At 45.3% G+C, this 17,291-nt stretch overlaps 1 protein-coding gene across 17 annotated transcripts in view; it reads right to left on the minus strand.

The window, feature by feature from the left end:
• Nucleotides 1-547: 547 nt before the first annotated feature.
• The window catches only part of DEPDC5 (DEP domain containing 5, GATOR1 subcomplex subunit), a 40,743-nt gene continuing 23,999 nt past the window's right edge, over nucleotides 548-17,291 (minus strand). For 4 of the 17 annotated variants that reach the window (XM_039726061.1, XM_039726059.1, XM_039726060.1 and 1 more), the window contains exons 33-43: nucleotides 14,636-14,698; nucleotides 12,920-13,071; nucleotides 12,098-12,175; nucleotides 11,530-11,662; nucleotides 10,592-10,700; nucleotides 9,847-10,071; nucleotides 5,851-6,020; nucleotides 4,732-4,903; nucleotides 3,648-3,708; nucleotides 2,411-2,493; nucleotides 548-1,410 (exon numbers count right to left, since the gene is read on the minus strand). In XM_039726061.1, the coding sequence (XP_039581995.1) occupies nucleotides 1,115-1,410; nucleotides 2,411-2,493; nucleotides 3,648-3,708; nucleotides 4,732-4,903; nucleotides 5,851-6,020; nucleotides 9,847-10,071; nucleotides 10,592-10,700; nucleotides 11,530-11,662; nucleotides 12,098-12,175; nucleotides 12,920-13,071; nucleotides 14,636-14,698 (1,542 nt within the window). In that variant the 3' untranslated portion in view covers nucleotides 548-1,114. Of the gene's footprint in view, nucleotides 1,411-2,410; nucleotides 2,494-3,647; nucleotides 3,709-4,731; nucleotides 4,904-5,850; nucleotides 6,263-7,803; nucleotides 7,936-9,829; nucleotides 10,072-10,591; nucleotides 10,701-11,529; nucleotides 11,663-12,097; nucleotides 12,176-12,919; nucleotides 13,072-14,635; nucleotides 14,699-17,291 lie in introns of those variants that run through there. The other 13 variants (XM_039726054.1, XM_039726055.1, XM_039726053.1 and 10 more) reach the window with 10 other exon arrangements.

Here is a 17,291-nt window from a genome sequence, read left to right on the forward strand (position 1 = left end):
CCTTCTAAAGGTGGGTGCTGTCTAAAAACAGATGAATCATCCTGACTCCCTTTAGGGGGTAAAAAACTGAAGCAGCTACGATTTGCCTTGAATCAGATAGAACACCACCGTGAAGGTGTCAGTCCTCCCCTCACTCGTTTCCCGAGGACATGTAACAATGAGGAACCGGCAGGAGCCAGCAGCCCCCGGCAGGCACGGCTGGTGCGGCTGTGACCCCCTGAACCCGCACTTCAATATCCAGCTCGTGCCAACGCCCCGCAAAGACAAAGGCTACATGCTTGAGCGCAGGCAGCTTCCTCTTGCGGCGTGCAGACACGTTCTAAAACCTGCCCAGAACCCTGGGCAGCAACAACGACCTGCCAACAACCCTCGTGTGCTCAGTGGCTCTTGATCTCTCCTTAGGCTTTGGTGCTGGCCTTGAAAGACACTAACTGACTTCTGCTCTTGTGTGACACTGTTCGAGATCCAGACATGAAGACAGAAAATCCTGCATGATTACAAGACAAACCCCCAGCACTGAAGTTTGAGCTGAACATAGAAAGCAGTATTTTCTTTTGGTAATTGTTTTACTCACCAATTTTGTATTGCTGTTTGTGGAGTTACAACAAAACATCAGGTCACTTCATTTTCTGCATTTTACTTATTTACATGTATGAAAATTTAACAAGAATCTCTCACATCTTATCTTACATATTCACACAATCAGGTACACCTTGGAAGGGGAAGGGACAGGCTGCTGCCAGGCACATCAGATGCCAACTGGCACCGATCATTTCCAGCGACTGGAAGCTGACACCATCACACTGTGCTGCATCCAACTGCCCTTGAAAACCACTTGCACTCTCCCTCCTTCACCTCTGCTCTAACTGAAGTTTTGGCAACCAAGGACTGCAGCTACTTGAAATCAAGCTGAGGTCAGGTGATAGATACTGGCAAGCCAAGAGCTCAAATTCTTTTTTTCCAAGCACTTAATCAAATTCTGTTGAATATCAACAGCAATATTGCTCAGGTCCTCTTGGAGCCTCAATATGAATCCAACAGAGAGACTCTTCACTTCTACTTCCTTGCCACAAGGTAAAGCTTCTAGCTGTCTCCCTAAGAGATAGAACCCTGTTCACGGGGCACTAGCGTGCATCTTGTCCAGACAGTCAGTCCAGAAGGTAACGAGCCGGCTGTCTTTGTTCCAGCAGAAGTCTGTGAAGTCTTTCAGCAGCCGGTCTGCGAACTTCTCGTCGCCGGTGGCGCTGGAGCGCCAGGTTTTGGTCAGCATGGTGTTGTAGGCCCAGTTGTAGCCGATGCGCTCCTCACAGAACATGTTCTGGTTGGTGGAGCTGGTGGAGTTGCGCCGGCGCCGCTGCTGCCCGCTGGAAAACTTCCGCTTGGAATAGGGCAGCTGCAAAAACACTGTCCCTGCAGGGAACAGACAGCACTTCAGTCTGAGGCACACCTAGGTCCCCACTACTGGTAGCTGTGTCATTAAATTCTGAAGTGAAACTGGCCTGAGTTTCATTTAATTGCCTTTCAGCAAGAGAAAATGGGAAGCACTTTTCCCCCTTGGCCCTTAGGTGCTACTTCTTCCTGTATGTTACAACACCAGGAGGGAGTGCACTCCGTCTGCCTCTTACAAGCACATAATGAAGCAAAGATGTAGGCTCTGATCCATCTTGCTAACATCCCATCAATTTCCATTCTTTTCTGCAATTTTCCAAACACTGCCTTCCTGCCATTGTTTCACATCTCAGCAAGAGAAAATGGGATACACTTTTCCCCCTTGGCCCTTAGGTGCTACTTCTTCCTGTATGTTACAACACCAGGAGGGAGTGCACTTTGTCTGCCTTTCTCTTACAAGCACATAATGAAGCAAAGATGTAGGCTCTGATCCATCTTGCTAACATCCCATCAATTTCCATTCTCTTCTGCAATTTTCCAAACACTGCCTTCCTGCCATTGTTTCACATCTCAGCAAGCAGACCCTAAATGCTTGATCTATCTCCCACACAGTGTGTATGGGTAGAGATTCATCTACAACAGACCTTAAGCACAAGAACAGAGCACTGACTTGTCCCAGCACTTTTCCCTCCTTCTTGCTTCTGGGTACACATTTATTTACATTGACCTTGGAATAAACTTTGCCTTATTTCTTAAAAATTCATCTTCTGGAAAGAAAAGTTTCAGATCCACTGTAAAGCAGGATTTCAAACCAACACTATTTATTAGCAGCAACACTTCGTGCTTTTCATACTGCCCCCTCCAGTTTTCTGGTTTGTGTTTTCTGACACACCTACTTGTCATCTGGTTAGGGACAGAACAGTACCAACATCACTGACATGAAACACAAACCACATGTAAAATGGTTCTCTTGTTTGTAATAACCTCCTCCTTGCCACAGAGCCCCCCAAATATTGCTCACCTGTGACATGGATGTACTGGGGCTTGTTTTCTGCTGGGAAGTTGAATGCAGAGGCTGAGTATTTATCTTGTACAAATCCAAATCTGAAGAAATAGAGACAAGGGGAATTAAAAAAGAAAAGAAAACAAAAAGATAAAAAGAGCCACTCCAGGTAGAATTCCCCAGCCAAAGGCCAGGGCACCAGAGGAAATCCTTTCACTATCCCTTTCTTATGGCCTGAAGGCAAAAGGAAAAGGGATGAAAAGAGCTGAGCCTCTCCAAATAGTCTCTGCCCCTGCCAGACACAGTGTGAAAGCCTGTCACCCCACACTGCTCAGGCCTGTCCCCCCACACTGCTCAGGCCTGTCCCCCCACACTGCTCAGGCCTGTCACCCCACACTGCCTGTCACCCCACACTGCTCGGGCCTGTCACCCCACACTGCTCCCTGTCCTGACTTGAGCTGGAAACAAGAGCAGCAGCTCCATGCAGTCTCTGACAAAATGGGGCAGCTGCACATGAAAGAGGGAAGAGCAATAGTCAAGACAGATGCTCCCTAGGCATGTTTCAAGCTGCAACATTATTTTCATTATGTGCAATGTTCCATGCAGACTTCAAGAGGCTTACCTGGCAGCTCTCTGCCATTTGTAAGATACTTGTTCTTCTCCTGCTTTCTAAACTAATGAAAGCTGATTTCCAAGCTAAAGTCCATTACAAAAGGCAGGCCTCTCATGAAAAAACCCTGGCATCTACACCGTGAAAGAAACTGGCAGCTCAGTCACACAAAGGGATAAGGCTAGATAGTATCCAAAGCTTCCAGCAATTCCTTCTTAACCTGGGCCCAGCCTCCTCTGCAGAGCTCCCACCCCAGTCTCCTGCCTATTGTCAATCATCAGGTGTCATCCAGTTCAAGACTGTGCTAAACACACAAGAAGGAAATAACTGTTCCTTCTCAGGGAGAATCCATTTACAGCCTTTCTGCTTCTAACTTCGAGTAAGGGGCACCTTGCAAAGGCAAGGCTCTCCCTGGGAGCAGGGCATGGTTCCTAAGGAGTGAAACCCCACCAGCTGCCCCTTGCACCCGCAGAACACCCGGGGCATGGAGGCTGAATGTCAGTCTACCAGTCTGCATGCAGACTTCAGAGAGGAGACAGCACAGAGCCCAAGTGGCTCAGGAGAGACTGTTCAGCACAAGCCTCCATCCCACACTGTCCAGGGAGACAGGAACTGTTTGGTCACCCCACTCCACTGCAGACACACCTGTGTGCTATTGCTTCCTGGAGAAGGTGCATTCGGTCCCAGTATGTCTCTGGTTCAAAGCCTGAAACAGAAAAGCAACAATTATCTAGTAAAGCTACTTTATTTCCTTCCTTTTAAAGACTTCAGGTTTCCTCAGGAGGCCTCAGGGCACTCTTTTTTTCCCCTAGCCATTTTTTTCAGTCACACTTTTTTGCAGGTGTCCCTTAGAGATGTGTCTTGTGCACTCCAGTAGCAGACTCATATCTGAATTTACTATTTGTGTCTCTGGAGATGAAGAAGAGGAACATAAAGTGGGGGGGGTGTGGGGGGCCAAGGAAGAAGAGTGGGCTGCTGTGTATCACAAGAGTGCTCTGAAAATATTTAATTCAGTCAGTTGGGCTATGGTGACCTCATAGCATATGGATTTGTCACATTCATTGTGCAGTTACACCTGGACACTGAGTCAAGGGTTAATGAAAATATCAAATTTACTATGTTAAAACAGAGACTTTTGCTAATTGTCCCTCCTCATGATGCATTTTGCCCTTCTCTGCATGGGCACAGGTCTCTGATCTTGTGGTTCTACCTGAGGTTTACCACAACAGGCTCACTGGAAAGGGCGAGGTCACATTGCAGAAAAGGAGATTGCAGTTTCTCTGCTTAATCTCATGTGCAAACACTGGAACCATTAAAGTAACCATAGCAACAACAAAAGAAGGATGGCAGTGATGAAAGCCCAATCTTAGGGAGGGGGAGAATAAACAAATGCAGGATACAAATGCAGAGCAGCTGTGGGTCTACCAGCAAAACAGACACAAGAGTCTGTAAAACACCACAGCTACTGGATATGGGTCTGAAAGTGCACAGGGCAAGCAACACTGGGGCGACCACCCTTCCTGTGTGTTGGTGCTTCCTGCTGCCCACAATCAGCCTGCCAGCACAGCTTCCTCCAGCACCTCCTTCCTGAGGGGCTGCTGACCTGCAAAAACAGCTCCATCAGCCACCTAAGGCTGCCTGGTAAGGAGCTCCTTCATGTCAGCTCTGCACCAACCGTGGTCTGTTGGCACAAAGTACCCTGAGGGGTAAAAGAAAGTGCATTTCTTACCATCAAACAAATGCTCACTGCCCTCCTTCAGCAAGCAGCTCACGTTGAGTGGGATGAAGAGCTGAGCTCGAAGCGGGTCCCCGTACAGGTAACTGGGCAAAGCAAAGGGCCCTTCCAGCACCGGGACCAGCAGGAACCCACAGGAGGTGGCCTTCCTGTGCCAGCCCTGAACCTGAGCAGAAATCCACACAATGAATCACACACACATGCCAGCTGACGAAGGGCACTTATGTGCATAAGAGCAACTCATTCCCCCAGAATAGATCAGACATGCTCAATTCTGCCCCGGCTCAGCTTGCTCGGCATGGCAGGCACACCAACGTCCTTGCAAGCAAAGCAGTACAAGCACAAGACATCAGGCTTTCCTTTTTCTGAAGTGCTCCATCAATCAGAAAGCACTTTAAAATAGGACATTTTTCAGGAACTGATTCAGCCTACTTATCACCAGTGGCTAAACACTTCTGCTTTACTGGAACAGTGCAATTGATTTTAAATAAAAGCAAAACCAACTACCTAGTGCTGTCTGGCTGGGTGGGGTAAAACCTGGCATTAAATCATTTGAGTTTTACAGAAGCTACATTAGGGAAAAAATCTAAAAATGAATCTAAAAATTTAATCTAAAAATTAAAATGTGACATGTTTTCATTTCAAAATGTTTTCAGCAAGTTAAAAAAACCCTAAAACATTCCTGAGCAGGAAAACCACATTGCCTGGAAAAGCCCTGTTATGAAAGCAATTCCACTGAGATTTAAAGTTTTAAGGTTTGGGGATAGAAGGAATGTAATGTGAAACAGATTTTTTTCCAAAGACCTGGCTCAGGGCTTAAAGTTTGCCTAAGGGGGACTTAAATTTATCACCTTGATCTGTGTTGATCTCTGCATACTGTGCATAAAACCCACTGAAAGCAGAACACACTCAGCAGACAGAATGACTACAGCTGGTGTGATAAATGCTGACCAGATGCAGCAACGCTAACAACCACCAGGAAAATTACTTGTGGAAATAAAGGCAGATGCAAGCCACTGTCTCTCTCCTTCCTAACACAATGTCCCCAGTTGTCCAAGGGACACAGAGGCCAGAGAGGCATTTCTGTGGCTGCCCAGAACAGCAGGACCTCACCATCTCAAAAAGAACAGCTGCAGTCACTGCCATCCAGTGTAACTTGATTTCAAAGGCGGCGCTCAGGGAGAAGTTGCCGTGGTAGTAGCAGCTGCACCACTCCAGCCGGTCCGTGCGGTTGTTCACGTCCACGTCCAGCGTCACCGTGCGCTGCTCGGGCACCGTGGCGGCTGCACGGCCAGGGACAGTGTGCAGGAGAAGGTGCCAGACAGGATGAAGAGAACAGGAGAACCAAGATCAGTTATTTGAAACTCATTTGTCCTCCCATTCCTCCCCAGGTACTTTTGGGCTGGCAGAGAAGTCCCAGAATGCGGCTCCTCCAGATCACAAAAGACAAAAATCCTGAGGTGTTTCTCATGTCATGGGTATGTGCTACAGAATCACCTCCCCAAGCAGTCAAAAGACATTTCAGCTGCAATAAGGAGAGAGAACCAAGAATCCAGCAGTTAATCAATAGGCAACTGGTGCCATAATTATGCATGGCTAGACAACACCAGCCTCTTCATGCCCAAAACATTCCAAATATTTCTATATGCCTCCACCAGAAGTCACAACAGGGTGCTGTTGCATGGGGCAGGAGCATTCCAGGACTTTCCACAGCTAAAGGAGATTAGAAGTTAAACTTCTTGTTTCTTTAATCCCATATCAATATCCCACATTACCACACTGTTAAAACGGCACATCCAACACTTTCTGTAAAAGCACCAAGAGTCAGCCAAGACATGCAGCAACATTCTGACCACTGCAACAGCTCCCAGTGCTTTGCAGTAAGTGCTGGGATAGTGCCCAGGATCCAGCTCCCTTTGTGCCCCACACCCCAGCATCCTGGTGACAGAAACCCTCAGGCATCAGGCAGGAGAGGGAGAGAAGCACAGCAGTGGAAGTGACCTGGCTGGTGCCACACACAGGGCTGCAAGGCTGGGGACAGAACCCAGATCTCCTGACTTGGAGATCAAAGTCCTGCTATAAACACACCATCACCTTCAACTTTTTTTAGACAAATACAAAATTCAACATTTCTGTAATGTTAAAAATTGACAGAAAACAATGGGCTGCAAGGCTCCTATGAGAAAACTTCTACCCTTTTTATTATTGCATGCATAAAGGATGCATGTTATCTCTTGCTGAAGAAGATGACCACCCCTTGATTGGGTCAGCTTTTAAATTATCTTATAATTGATGGCTTGATGGTATTTAAAAAAAAAAAAAAAAACAACAACCTGAAATCCTTCCTCAGGTAGATGGAAAGTTCCTACCTTCACTGCTACTGCAAGTTACCTGGAGGCACTTTCAAGGTTATAAGGAAACCCTTTACACTGCTATTACTGCAGCGTAGAACATGAAAAATAAAAACACAACAAAAATGAAAGAACATCACCCATCATTATTTGTTTCATAACTAAGACCCATTTTTGTCTTTGGGAAATGTGTCATTTGCAATTTCTGAGTTGATCTGGTATTGTCAGACCAACACTGTTGAGTTTCTTTTTCTGGCTCCTTTGGGATATTGTGAACACCATACTTGTGGTCAGGAGGTTACGGTGCCAAATTTGTAACAAAGTGTGTTGGAAAACAACACCCTGGAAGCTGTGAAACCAAAGCAGCTCAGGCAGGTAGGTGCTGGTCATTAGCCAAGAGGTCAGTGATAACACCACAGCCCAGTGTGCCCAAACCAGCACACTGTGAAGAATGAGCTCCCTGCTCCCTTACACTCTTGCTTTTCCCAGAGAGTGCAGACTCCCTGCTAGGGCTGGACTGTCTCTGCCTTGTCTGCAGCTGCAGTTCACAGGCAAAGCCAGAGGAAACCAGTCCAACAAGGTGAGCTAATAAAAAATACATTAAATACTGATGAGAAACGTCCATGTGTCTGAATTCAGAAGCTTTTGATTAAAACCAACTTGTTTTAATAGAATATACTCTGGCTTCCATAGGTCAGACTTTAAGAGGACTCACCTGCTTCCCAATTGTCTTCTACTACTGAGTATGTAACTAAAGGTTTACTAAGCAAATCGGAGAGGAGCAGGCAGGTTATTCTCCAGTCAGACTCCACTACATACATGACTACAGTTGCTAGTGCATGCACTGCTACAAATCAAAGGGACAAGATTAGCTGTGTCACAGGTCAGACTTCCACTGGGAAGGGAAAGGGACAGTCACTGGGCAAGTGATTGGGAAACTGGGAGGGATAAAGATTTGAGAGATACATGGAGCTTGTTCCAGAGCTCCCAATGCTTGCATGCAATTTTATGTCACAGCTGACATTTAGGGAAGGTGGGGAGGGGAAGAAATAAAAACCACAACCTAATCAAGACCAAGAGGGGAACAAATGAAGTCACGTGGACCAGGGGTCATCTGGGTTTAGTAAAGCTCTTTACCTCAGATGAACTGCTGAAGTTTTTTTGGAATACTGTTTAGAAGAGGGACAGCACAGAAGCATCATTTAAATTAGTTTCTTTGTAAGAAAAACTTCCACACTCAATTTTTCTACAAGAAATTGTAATTCCTGGAGAACCCAGACTGCATGAGAGCAATCTGAAGGCATTTATCACTCATTCAAGGGCTGCAAATTAGTTAAATAGTAAAATGGACATAATCCCAACTGAAAGGACAAGGAGAGCTACTCAGGGGTGCAATACCCACATGCTGCAGGAATACCCTGCTCCTGGCTGGTGTTAAATGAAAGGTGAGGGGGACACTGAGGCACACTTCTGCTCATCCCCAGGGTGCAGGCCTGCTGAGTCTCAGTCTTCTCAGCTCACAAGAGAGCACAGACAGGAATGTGAACTGGTTTTCTCAGGCTAAATAGTGAGTAAGAGATCAAACCATGAAGAGGATCTGGCCCCAGTGCCTCCAGCCTCCACAAAACTTTCATGCCAGCCAGTTCAGGCTTCAGCTCTAGCCAGCCACTGAGCTAACGAGGCTGGATACCAGCCAAGGCAACAGATTTATCATGTGACAGGGAAAATAACCCGCATATGTTGACTTCAGGGAATTAAACATTGCTTCAGACTTGCCATCTTTAATGCTTTTGGATTTCTGATGCTGTTCCTCTTCAAACAAGGTTCTCAGAAATACACAAGAATTACTGTGACTTCAGGCTTAAGAGATAGTACACCTGCAGTAAGGCACTTATCTTCAGAAGGTCAAATATACACAACAGAAGAAAAGCAAAACTTTTCTTTTTATCCTTAATTGCTAGGCCTTTAACAGATGCATCTAAATAAACCTGAAGCTGCAGTTCCATAGCAATGATTTTTCTTTTAAACAAGGAAAGGAGAACAAAAGCAAGTGACTCAGGCTGGCCTGGAAATGTAACAAGAAGCTGACAAAGCAACAGGGTCAGTCACGCAGCCGGTGTGTTTCACGGGCTGTTAGAGGCACTCACGGTTACTCTCCACACATTAGAGAACATTAGATACTAATGGGATCTCGCCCAGCAGCAAGATCTTCCTACTGCTTCCATACCACAGGGATCATCTGCAGCTGGGCTCCACAGACGCATTAATGTCAGGAGTCTGCTTCAGATTAGCTAAAAAGCCTCCAGCACATCACAGAAAACTTCTAACACATCTGGACCTCCCTGTGGCTTTTGCCCCTAGGAAGCAATTAGACATGTAACTTTAAGAACAGTTTGGTTGCTTTGCTGCTCTCACCACTTGTCCCTCCATACTCCTTACGGGTTGTGAGCAGTCTCTCTGGATCTGCAAGGAGACAAAGTATCTTCCTCCCCAAATTCTAGAGGTTCAGCAAGAAGGAGTATTTTAAGAAATACTTTTTACTGTACTCCAGTACTCTGAAGCAAACATTTCCTGCCCAGCCAGTGAAACACACCTCCAGCACATGAGAGCGAGTCCACATGCAAGACACTGTAAGGCCAGCATGAAATTTGCAGCTTTACTGCTGGTCCACGTGAGATCATACCCTTGGCTGGCTGCTCTTCCCCTTTCAAACTATCCCCTGGCACTTCCCCAGCTGTCACCTGTGCTGTGCATCTACCTAAGAGTGCAGCTGCCTGGCTCCGTCCTCCGAAACTGCGGCTAAAGGAACTGTGCCTACTTGCATAGGAGGCGGGGCGGCTGGGCAGCCAGGGCAGCAGGAACGCCGGGATCTCCGAGTGCAGCAGCTCTTCTGCCACAAAGGCCACCTCAAACCACTTCCTCTGGAAGGCTGAGAAGTCGTCCATGGCAGCTGTGTGCCACATGGCAGGCTGCTGCAGCCCCACTGCACAAGGGGAAGGAATGTCCAGTTAGAAACAAGAGGACAAAGCTCCGACAGAAAATGTTCTTGATGAAAAAGAGGCAGGACAAAAATTACTTTATGTTTTCTGCTATTCTATTTTTTTTTTCCTTAACTAAAAGACCAAATTTCTCAGACTCTTGAGATCAGTGGTTATCAAGAACAGCCTAGTGATTATGCAAAGGGGTAGTGAGGAAAGTCTTGTAATAACAATGCTGACCTCGCTCTGGTTCTTTGTCCACAACAATCCTGTAAAAATAAAAGCCATAAATAAAGGCTTGATGAAAAAGAGGCAGGATAAAAATTACTTGATGTTTTTTGCTATTCTAATTTTTTTAATTTTTTTTTTTGTCCCTTAACTAAAAGGCCAAATTTCTCAGACTCTTGAGAGTGGTTTTGGTTGCTCCCAAAATGCATTCCTGCTGCAGCACCCCTAAGAATCAAGAACAGCCTAAGTGATTATGCAAAGGGATAGTGAGGAAAGTCTTGTAATAACAATGCTGACCTCGCTCTGGTTCTTTGTCCACAACAATCTTGTAAAAATAAAAGCCATAAATAAAGGTTCGTAGAGCTTCTCCAGATGCATGGACAATAAGCTGCTCTTCTAACATTTTCTGAACAAGAAAAAAGAAAGAACAGAACAGACATGATAAAGAAATCACTCTTCCAGTTACATAAAAAGGTTGCTAGAGAACATTAGGAAGTAATTTTCTTTTCCTTGGCATCTTTTTGTCCAGATATGTGCTTAACAAGAATATCAGAAAGTTATCTCTTGATATTCAGTAAATGTAGCAATTTCTCATCTCTCTGAGAAATTACATTTGACCTTTCTACAGATGTCTGTCTTCCTCCCATACCCTGCTCTGGTTTTATAGATGGATTTATAGAAGGTAAGAGTTTGGAAGCATTCTAAGTTCTCTGTTAATTGATATGGGATCTCAGCAGAGGAATGAATTCCAGAACATTTCCAACCTTCTGCCCCTGACACAGTTCAATACAGAAAAATCCCTTGATGAATACAAGCAGTGTTCCTGCATAAAGTGTGTCTGCTTCAGATCTGAAAGGTCATATGCTGGTTTTATTACAACTTTATTAACTAATTATCAGAAAGGAAAACCAAATCACAGCCCAGTGCCTCAATTCCAACACAATGCAGGGCACTTGATAAGTACCAGCTAATTGAAGATTATAAACAGAACTATCATCATATAAGTAGAAAAAAAATATGTATTATTAGTGAAGAATATGTTCCTGTTTTGTGATAGGGAATCCAAAAAATGTCACCATTACCTCGTATTCTGTTGAGCACTGCTTTTAATGCTCATCCATAAGAGGATTTTAATAAGTAACAGAAATTATTGCTATGCTTTCCTCTGAAACTTTACTTTCTTCACAGAGTGAGGCCTTTCTGGCCCTCCACATGCTCCTGGATAGTTTCCTTACCTGCATTATGTCAATGGCCATGGCCTGGGTGTGCACCCCTTCCACGTTGTTCACCAGCCAGTGCACAACTTCTGCACTGATGAAGCAGTAGGGGGAGAGGCCCTTCTGTTCAGAGAGCAGCTGGATGCCTGTGCTGAAGCACAGCAAGTCACACGTGTTAACACAGGCTGACCAAGAGCTCTCTTAGGTAACAAAGACAAAAATCACTGCTGGGGGAAAGAAAAAAAGGGAGAGGGAGGATAGAATACAGGACAAGAAATGCACAGTGCCCCTGGAGTGATGTCTCATTGGCTTTTGGTAACAAGATGAAGAGCTGTCATTGACAGCACTTTGGTGACTTACTGGGAATTCTTGATTTGACAAGGTTCTGGGACTCTAATAATTGAAGTCTTTGCTCGTACCTCAATTTCTATAAAATTCCTTATTAGAGAGTCTGGAACTGAATAACAAAAGGAAGTTTAAAACCCTTCAACAGCTGACATGGGCTCCCCTTTGAGTGATTCCACTTCTCATGTCCTCTTATTAAACATCTCACCACATGCTAAGCACATTTATATTGAAAACTTACGTGGGGTGTTTCATGGCTTCAAGAATCTCTACCAAAGTGGAGGAGGAAGTCAGAGCACTTGCTGAACACTGCTGAGAGCTGGGCAGTAAACAGAAGCACACTTAGAAATCAAGGAAGCTGCTAGATTTGTTCAAATATGTACATTTAAGAAAACTGCTCTCTTCTCAACAATGAGTTTGCCACATTTATTTCCTTTTTCATCTCAAGCACAACTAAAAGCATCAGATGAGTATTTCCCCCCTGAGGTCACCAGGTACTGCTATATGGACCCAGTGCACAATGTGTCACATCCACCTATATTCAGCAGCAATTGAGAGCAAACATTTTGAAGTTGGCTAATTTTCTTTTTACTGTAATATACAACCACAGGAAACAGGTGCTAATAAAGTTTATTTTCAATATTGCTTCCTCCCTGGTGTCTTGCTTCCAAGGTTAGAACCTCTTGGATTTCATCAACCTACTCAATCCAATTAGACCTGCAGCCCCCCCACCCCTTGCCAAAACACACAATGTCAATTCAAAGCCTGGTTTCCTACTAGCAGATTTCAGAAGTGGAATTTCTTCATTTCTTGAAGAATGAAGCCCTTCTTGTGGGTGGAGAAATCAGGCCTTGTGTTCATTTCATTCTGGAAAACTGGGTTGCAGGGCTTATTTTACTACCACTCTGTCTGCACGTGGAAATGCTGCAGTGAGGTCTTGTGACAAGTGCCTGCTCGTGCTGGCAGGCACAGCACAGCCTGTTCCCAGACTGCCCATTCCCTGACACCAGCGAGGGGCTGCAATGGAACAGCTCTGCAGTACAGCACTGCTGTCCTCTCCTACCTGCCCTCTGCAGCAGCAGCTGAGCTGTATCCTGGCTCTGCAGCATTCTGGGTGCCCCCCAGGGCCTGGCTGCTGCCCCTGTCAGGGACCTGCCCCGTGGCCAGCAAGGTGCTGCCATCTGAGGTTGCAGGAACTGATTGATCAATAGAGACCTGGGAGGAGCAAACACAGACACATCTCTATGAAATCCACCATGTAATCCATTTCCCATCTTCTCCCCTCCCCACATCATCCATGCCTCAGCCCAAGTTAGTCAACAACAAGCAATACCCTAAGGAAGCACAGGCATATGCAGGAGGGATAAATACAGTCTGACTCTGTCATCACTACAGAGCTCCTGACAAACAACAAATTCAGACCCAAATAAAGATGAGGATCACCAGCCCAGCAATAATTGCATTGAGAGAACTACTGGCAAACCAGCAACACCAGTCCAAACCTGACATTTTCAACCCAAGGGAATAACTATGATTGTAAGCACACAACAGGACACTTTATCACTATGGGAAGGTAGTAAGCATTCAGCAAATACAGTTTCAAGTCTAACTCTCAAAAATATGCAAATGTATCACACGAATTCAAGTTTCATAATGCTCAAAAAAAAAAAAAAAAACCCAGCTCATCTTGCCTCCTTTCTCAGGGCAGTATGAGAAGGCTGGTTGACACCCACCCACACCTATGTCGCCAAGACAACAGGAACACTTTCCTCCCGCAGGAACACTCGCACTATTCCAATGGTAGACTGAATAGTTCACAAAATTAACATAAAATCATTTCAGAAAGAGCATGAATGCTGAAGGATTCAGCTAAGTACAGGCTGTAATTGCCATCTGTCATTAACACGTATGGTTTAGTAAAGGCACATTATATAAAAGCTGGAGAGGTGGGGGAGAGAACACGAACGGCAGAGGAACTCTAACTCAGGCTGCTGTAAACATGGGGGCTGCTCTGCCGTGATGAATCCACAGCACACACACAGCTCAAAATCACAAAGCTGCTAGCTTGACTCAGGTCTGACTGCCAAAGTCCTTTATTTATGCCATTTCTCACACCCCGAAAGTCTCTAATGGCAGATGTCCCTTTTTGGGCAGCCAAAACCAGCAGGTGCTCCAGGGTCACCTCTACAGTGCCCACAGCCAGCATTTCCTATTCTCCCTCCTCAGGGCTCACTCCAAGCAGCAGCATTTCCTATGGCCACACTGTGCTACTGCTAATTCTTAACTGCTGTTAAGTGGACAAATGACTTCAGTCACAAGGACTCTTTTAAACCAAGATGATACTATGTATTTTCAGCCTCAGCTGTTCAGGAATCCAAGGAGAATTTGACTTGGATGTCTCCAGAGTCACCTGTCAAACACCACAGAAGAAATTTAGCCAAGAACCAGACAAGTGAGCTGTTGCCATTTTGTTCAGTGAGGGAAGATGGAAAACAAGCATTTACTGAAAAACAAAAAGAGCAGCTTTAGTAGTTGACATGACAGTACTGCAAAGGACAGTGAGACAGGGCACATGAACATCCAAAACACAGCACAAACATTGAATGGGGGAGAAAAATGCTTGCATCTGCCACTTTGTTCTGCCAGTGCTGTACACCTCACTCCCAATGAGAGTACCTGGAAACCAACCCAGGCTCGCAGTGTGTTAAGCCCAGGACACAGATGCTGTCCATCACCTCAATCCAAAGGCAGAGATGACAAGAAGCCATTCCAAACTAACCTGGGAGTAGAAGGTTGAAGCTGTGCGTGGGCTGCGAACAAAGTCCATAAAGAAGGCCCCATCCTGAAGGCATCAGAGGAAGTAGGCCCATTAATGGCAACAGCAACAAGGAGTTCAAGAAAAGCAAATACAAGGTTGTGCAAGTATGAAATGACCACAGAGAGAAAGTATGAGGAGAATGCAAATCCCAGACCCAGAAGGTCAGATGCAGCAGAATGCACAGCATCAGGAATTACTCACACACACATCTTTACTTTCTCTCTCTGTAACAAGACATTGCTCTTCCTTGGCACAGATGCTTTCCCAAAAATTTTAAACCCACACTGATCAGAAACCAATTGAAACTGCAGCCTTCCCTCCATACTTCAGAGAAAATCTTGAGCTCTGAATTATGGGGGCTTCCATCCCAAATACAAAACTGAAATACAGGAACCACAGGTGTAATGCCAAATATCCAAAGGACAGATTTTTTTCTAATATGAATGAGATTCAAATGATAAAGAGGGAAAGGCAAAGGAACTGTTTTCAGGAAGCACCCTCTTCCTCTTACATGCAGGTCTGGTATGGTGCAAAGGAAAGGGAAGAAAAACTCATCACAAAGATCCTTCCAACACTGTGTTTAATACTTCATGCAAAATTAAACAGACACTGCCTGTGCTATGCTCCTGCCTACTGACAAACCCTGGTGAATTTATCCCAGCTGCTATTCCAAGATGTGTCACGATTCTCTTATCACACAAGACAATGTAGTGGAACTCATCTAGATTTTCATTCCCTATTTGCAATTCTTTATTCTTTTCTCTTGGCAAAATATTTTTGTCTAGCCTGCAGTTAAGATGATGCTTACCTTGGTATGAACATATAAAACAGTTTTTGGGAAGAATCAATGCCAGGGTTACCTGACTGGCAATTCATATTGTGCAGAAGCAGAGCCAAGTGCCCTGGATCCAAAAGGGCAAAGACTTCCCAAACAGATCATGGATCAAGGGAACTCACTGGGTTAAAACCACAGTGTTGCCCAGTAACTGGCTCAAGTGACTTGTCAATTCTACTCTGAAACAAAGTGATGCAAAGCCAGTGGCTCAGTTTTCATCTGGAAAAACTCAAGCACTGAAGGGCATCCTAGAAAAGCACTTGCTCCCTTGGCTGCTGGCAGAGCTCACAGCTGTGATAATTTATCAATTCTCTGGCTGCAAGTGTGTGGAAAGCCAGACCTCCCTGTGCTGAGGAGCCCTGCAGGGGCTGTGACATGAGGCACACTCTGGCTGCTGTTCCCAAGTGAGCCCAAAGCTGCCTGCCCACTGGCATCTTTCCAACAGGCATAAGCCATCAATTAGGAGACTGCAATTGCTTATCTCCCAGTCCCTGTGTGTAAATATTTACAGGAGTGTTTACTGCTGCAGCATGAAAGGCCTTCAATTGATAACACACTCTTCCAGAGTCTCCAGCCTGCCTTCCAGAGAGCTTTTGAACATTAACATCACTCACAGTGGCATTTTGTGGTAGCACAGTCTGTTATTCTGGTCCCAGCACACTCCTGTGCCACTGCTAGGGAAGCCCACTTTGCCTTTTGCCCCCTCTGCCACACAGAACAACTGGACATAACATTCTCCTCTCCTGTTCCTCACATGGAATTTTCACCAGTTTTACTGGTAGAGAGGGACATTTAAGATCTCTGTATTTACAGAGAGAAGCTGATTTTTTCAAAATGGCAGAAGAGAAGCATGCAAAGCCTGAATTATGATGTGCAAGTTTGCACACACACCTCAAGTCAGTCTGAGCACCTGCTGTTTCCAGACCTGCTCCAGACTCATCTGTGCTCTCCCAACACTGACACTACAGTAAGTGTCTAGTACTAAGATGGTCACACTTGCTCTATCACTTCAGCTTTCAATATCTAGGTCTCCAGGATAACACAATACTTGTTCCTAGTGGTGGCACAAAACAGTGGATGTAGAAACATTAGATGCTTAGAGAAAAATGCTGAAAGAAGTGGTTGATAGTGGTGAATCTGAGAACTTTTTCTTTGCAATATTTGAACTGTTGAACCCAAGACAGGACACATTTAAGTCCTCTACCTTTATTCAGTTCCTCATTACTTCAGTTGAAAGACCTTCATGTCAGGACACAGAAAAATAATCAGATATTTCTGGTTGGACTTGGAGGTGGAGCTCCTGCTCTCCTAGCTCTCACAGGACAGTTGACAGAAAGGCTGAGGGACAGCCCAGTCTTTTCTTTAAGTGTCTCAAGAGAGCTCCAGGAAGATCACTTTCTCCAGCCTGGAGTCCAGCCAGTGAAGGAATGACATCTAAATCACTTCTCAGGAACACTCCCCCTCCTCTAAACAGAGGCAAGAGACTCAAGTTCCTGCTGCTAAAATCCCACTCAGTGTTCACACAGTCACAATCTAGAGGCTGATTTTGCTCTCCAAGACAGCCTGCACACAGATGCACAAAGCACTGTACTGCTACACCCAACAGTCAAGCCATGACTGAAATGAAATGTGCTACCAGCAAAGGAAATGCACTAATTAGCAAACAGCACTTAGATCAGCAAACTGCTGAGACAGCATCCCAGGGATTCCACTCCATTGTCACTCTTACAGAATTTAATTCCTCTGCCTCTGCACACAAAGGCCAGTACAGGAGCAGCCCTT

Source organism: Passer montanus, unplaced genomic scaffold, assembly GCF_014805655.1.
Source record: "Passer montanus isolate IOZ18808 unplaced genomic scaffold, ASM1480565v1 scaffold57, whole genome shotgun sequence".
NCBI classification, from domain to species: domain Eukaryota; kingdom Metazoa; phylum Chordata; class Aves; order Passeriformes; family Passeridae; genus Passer; species Passer montanus.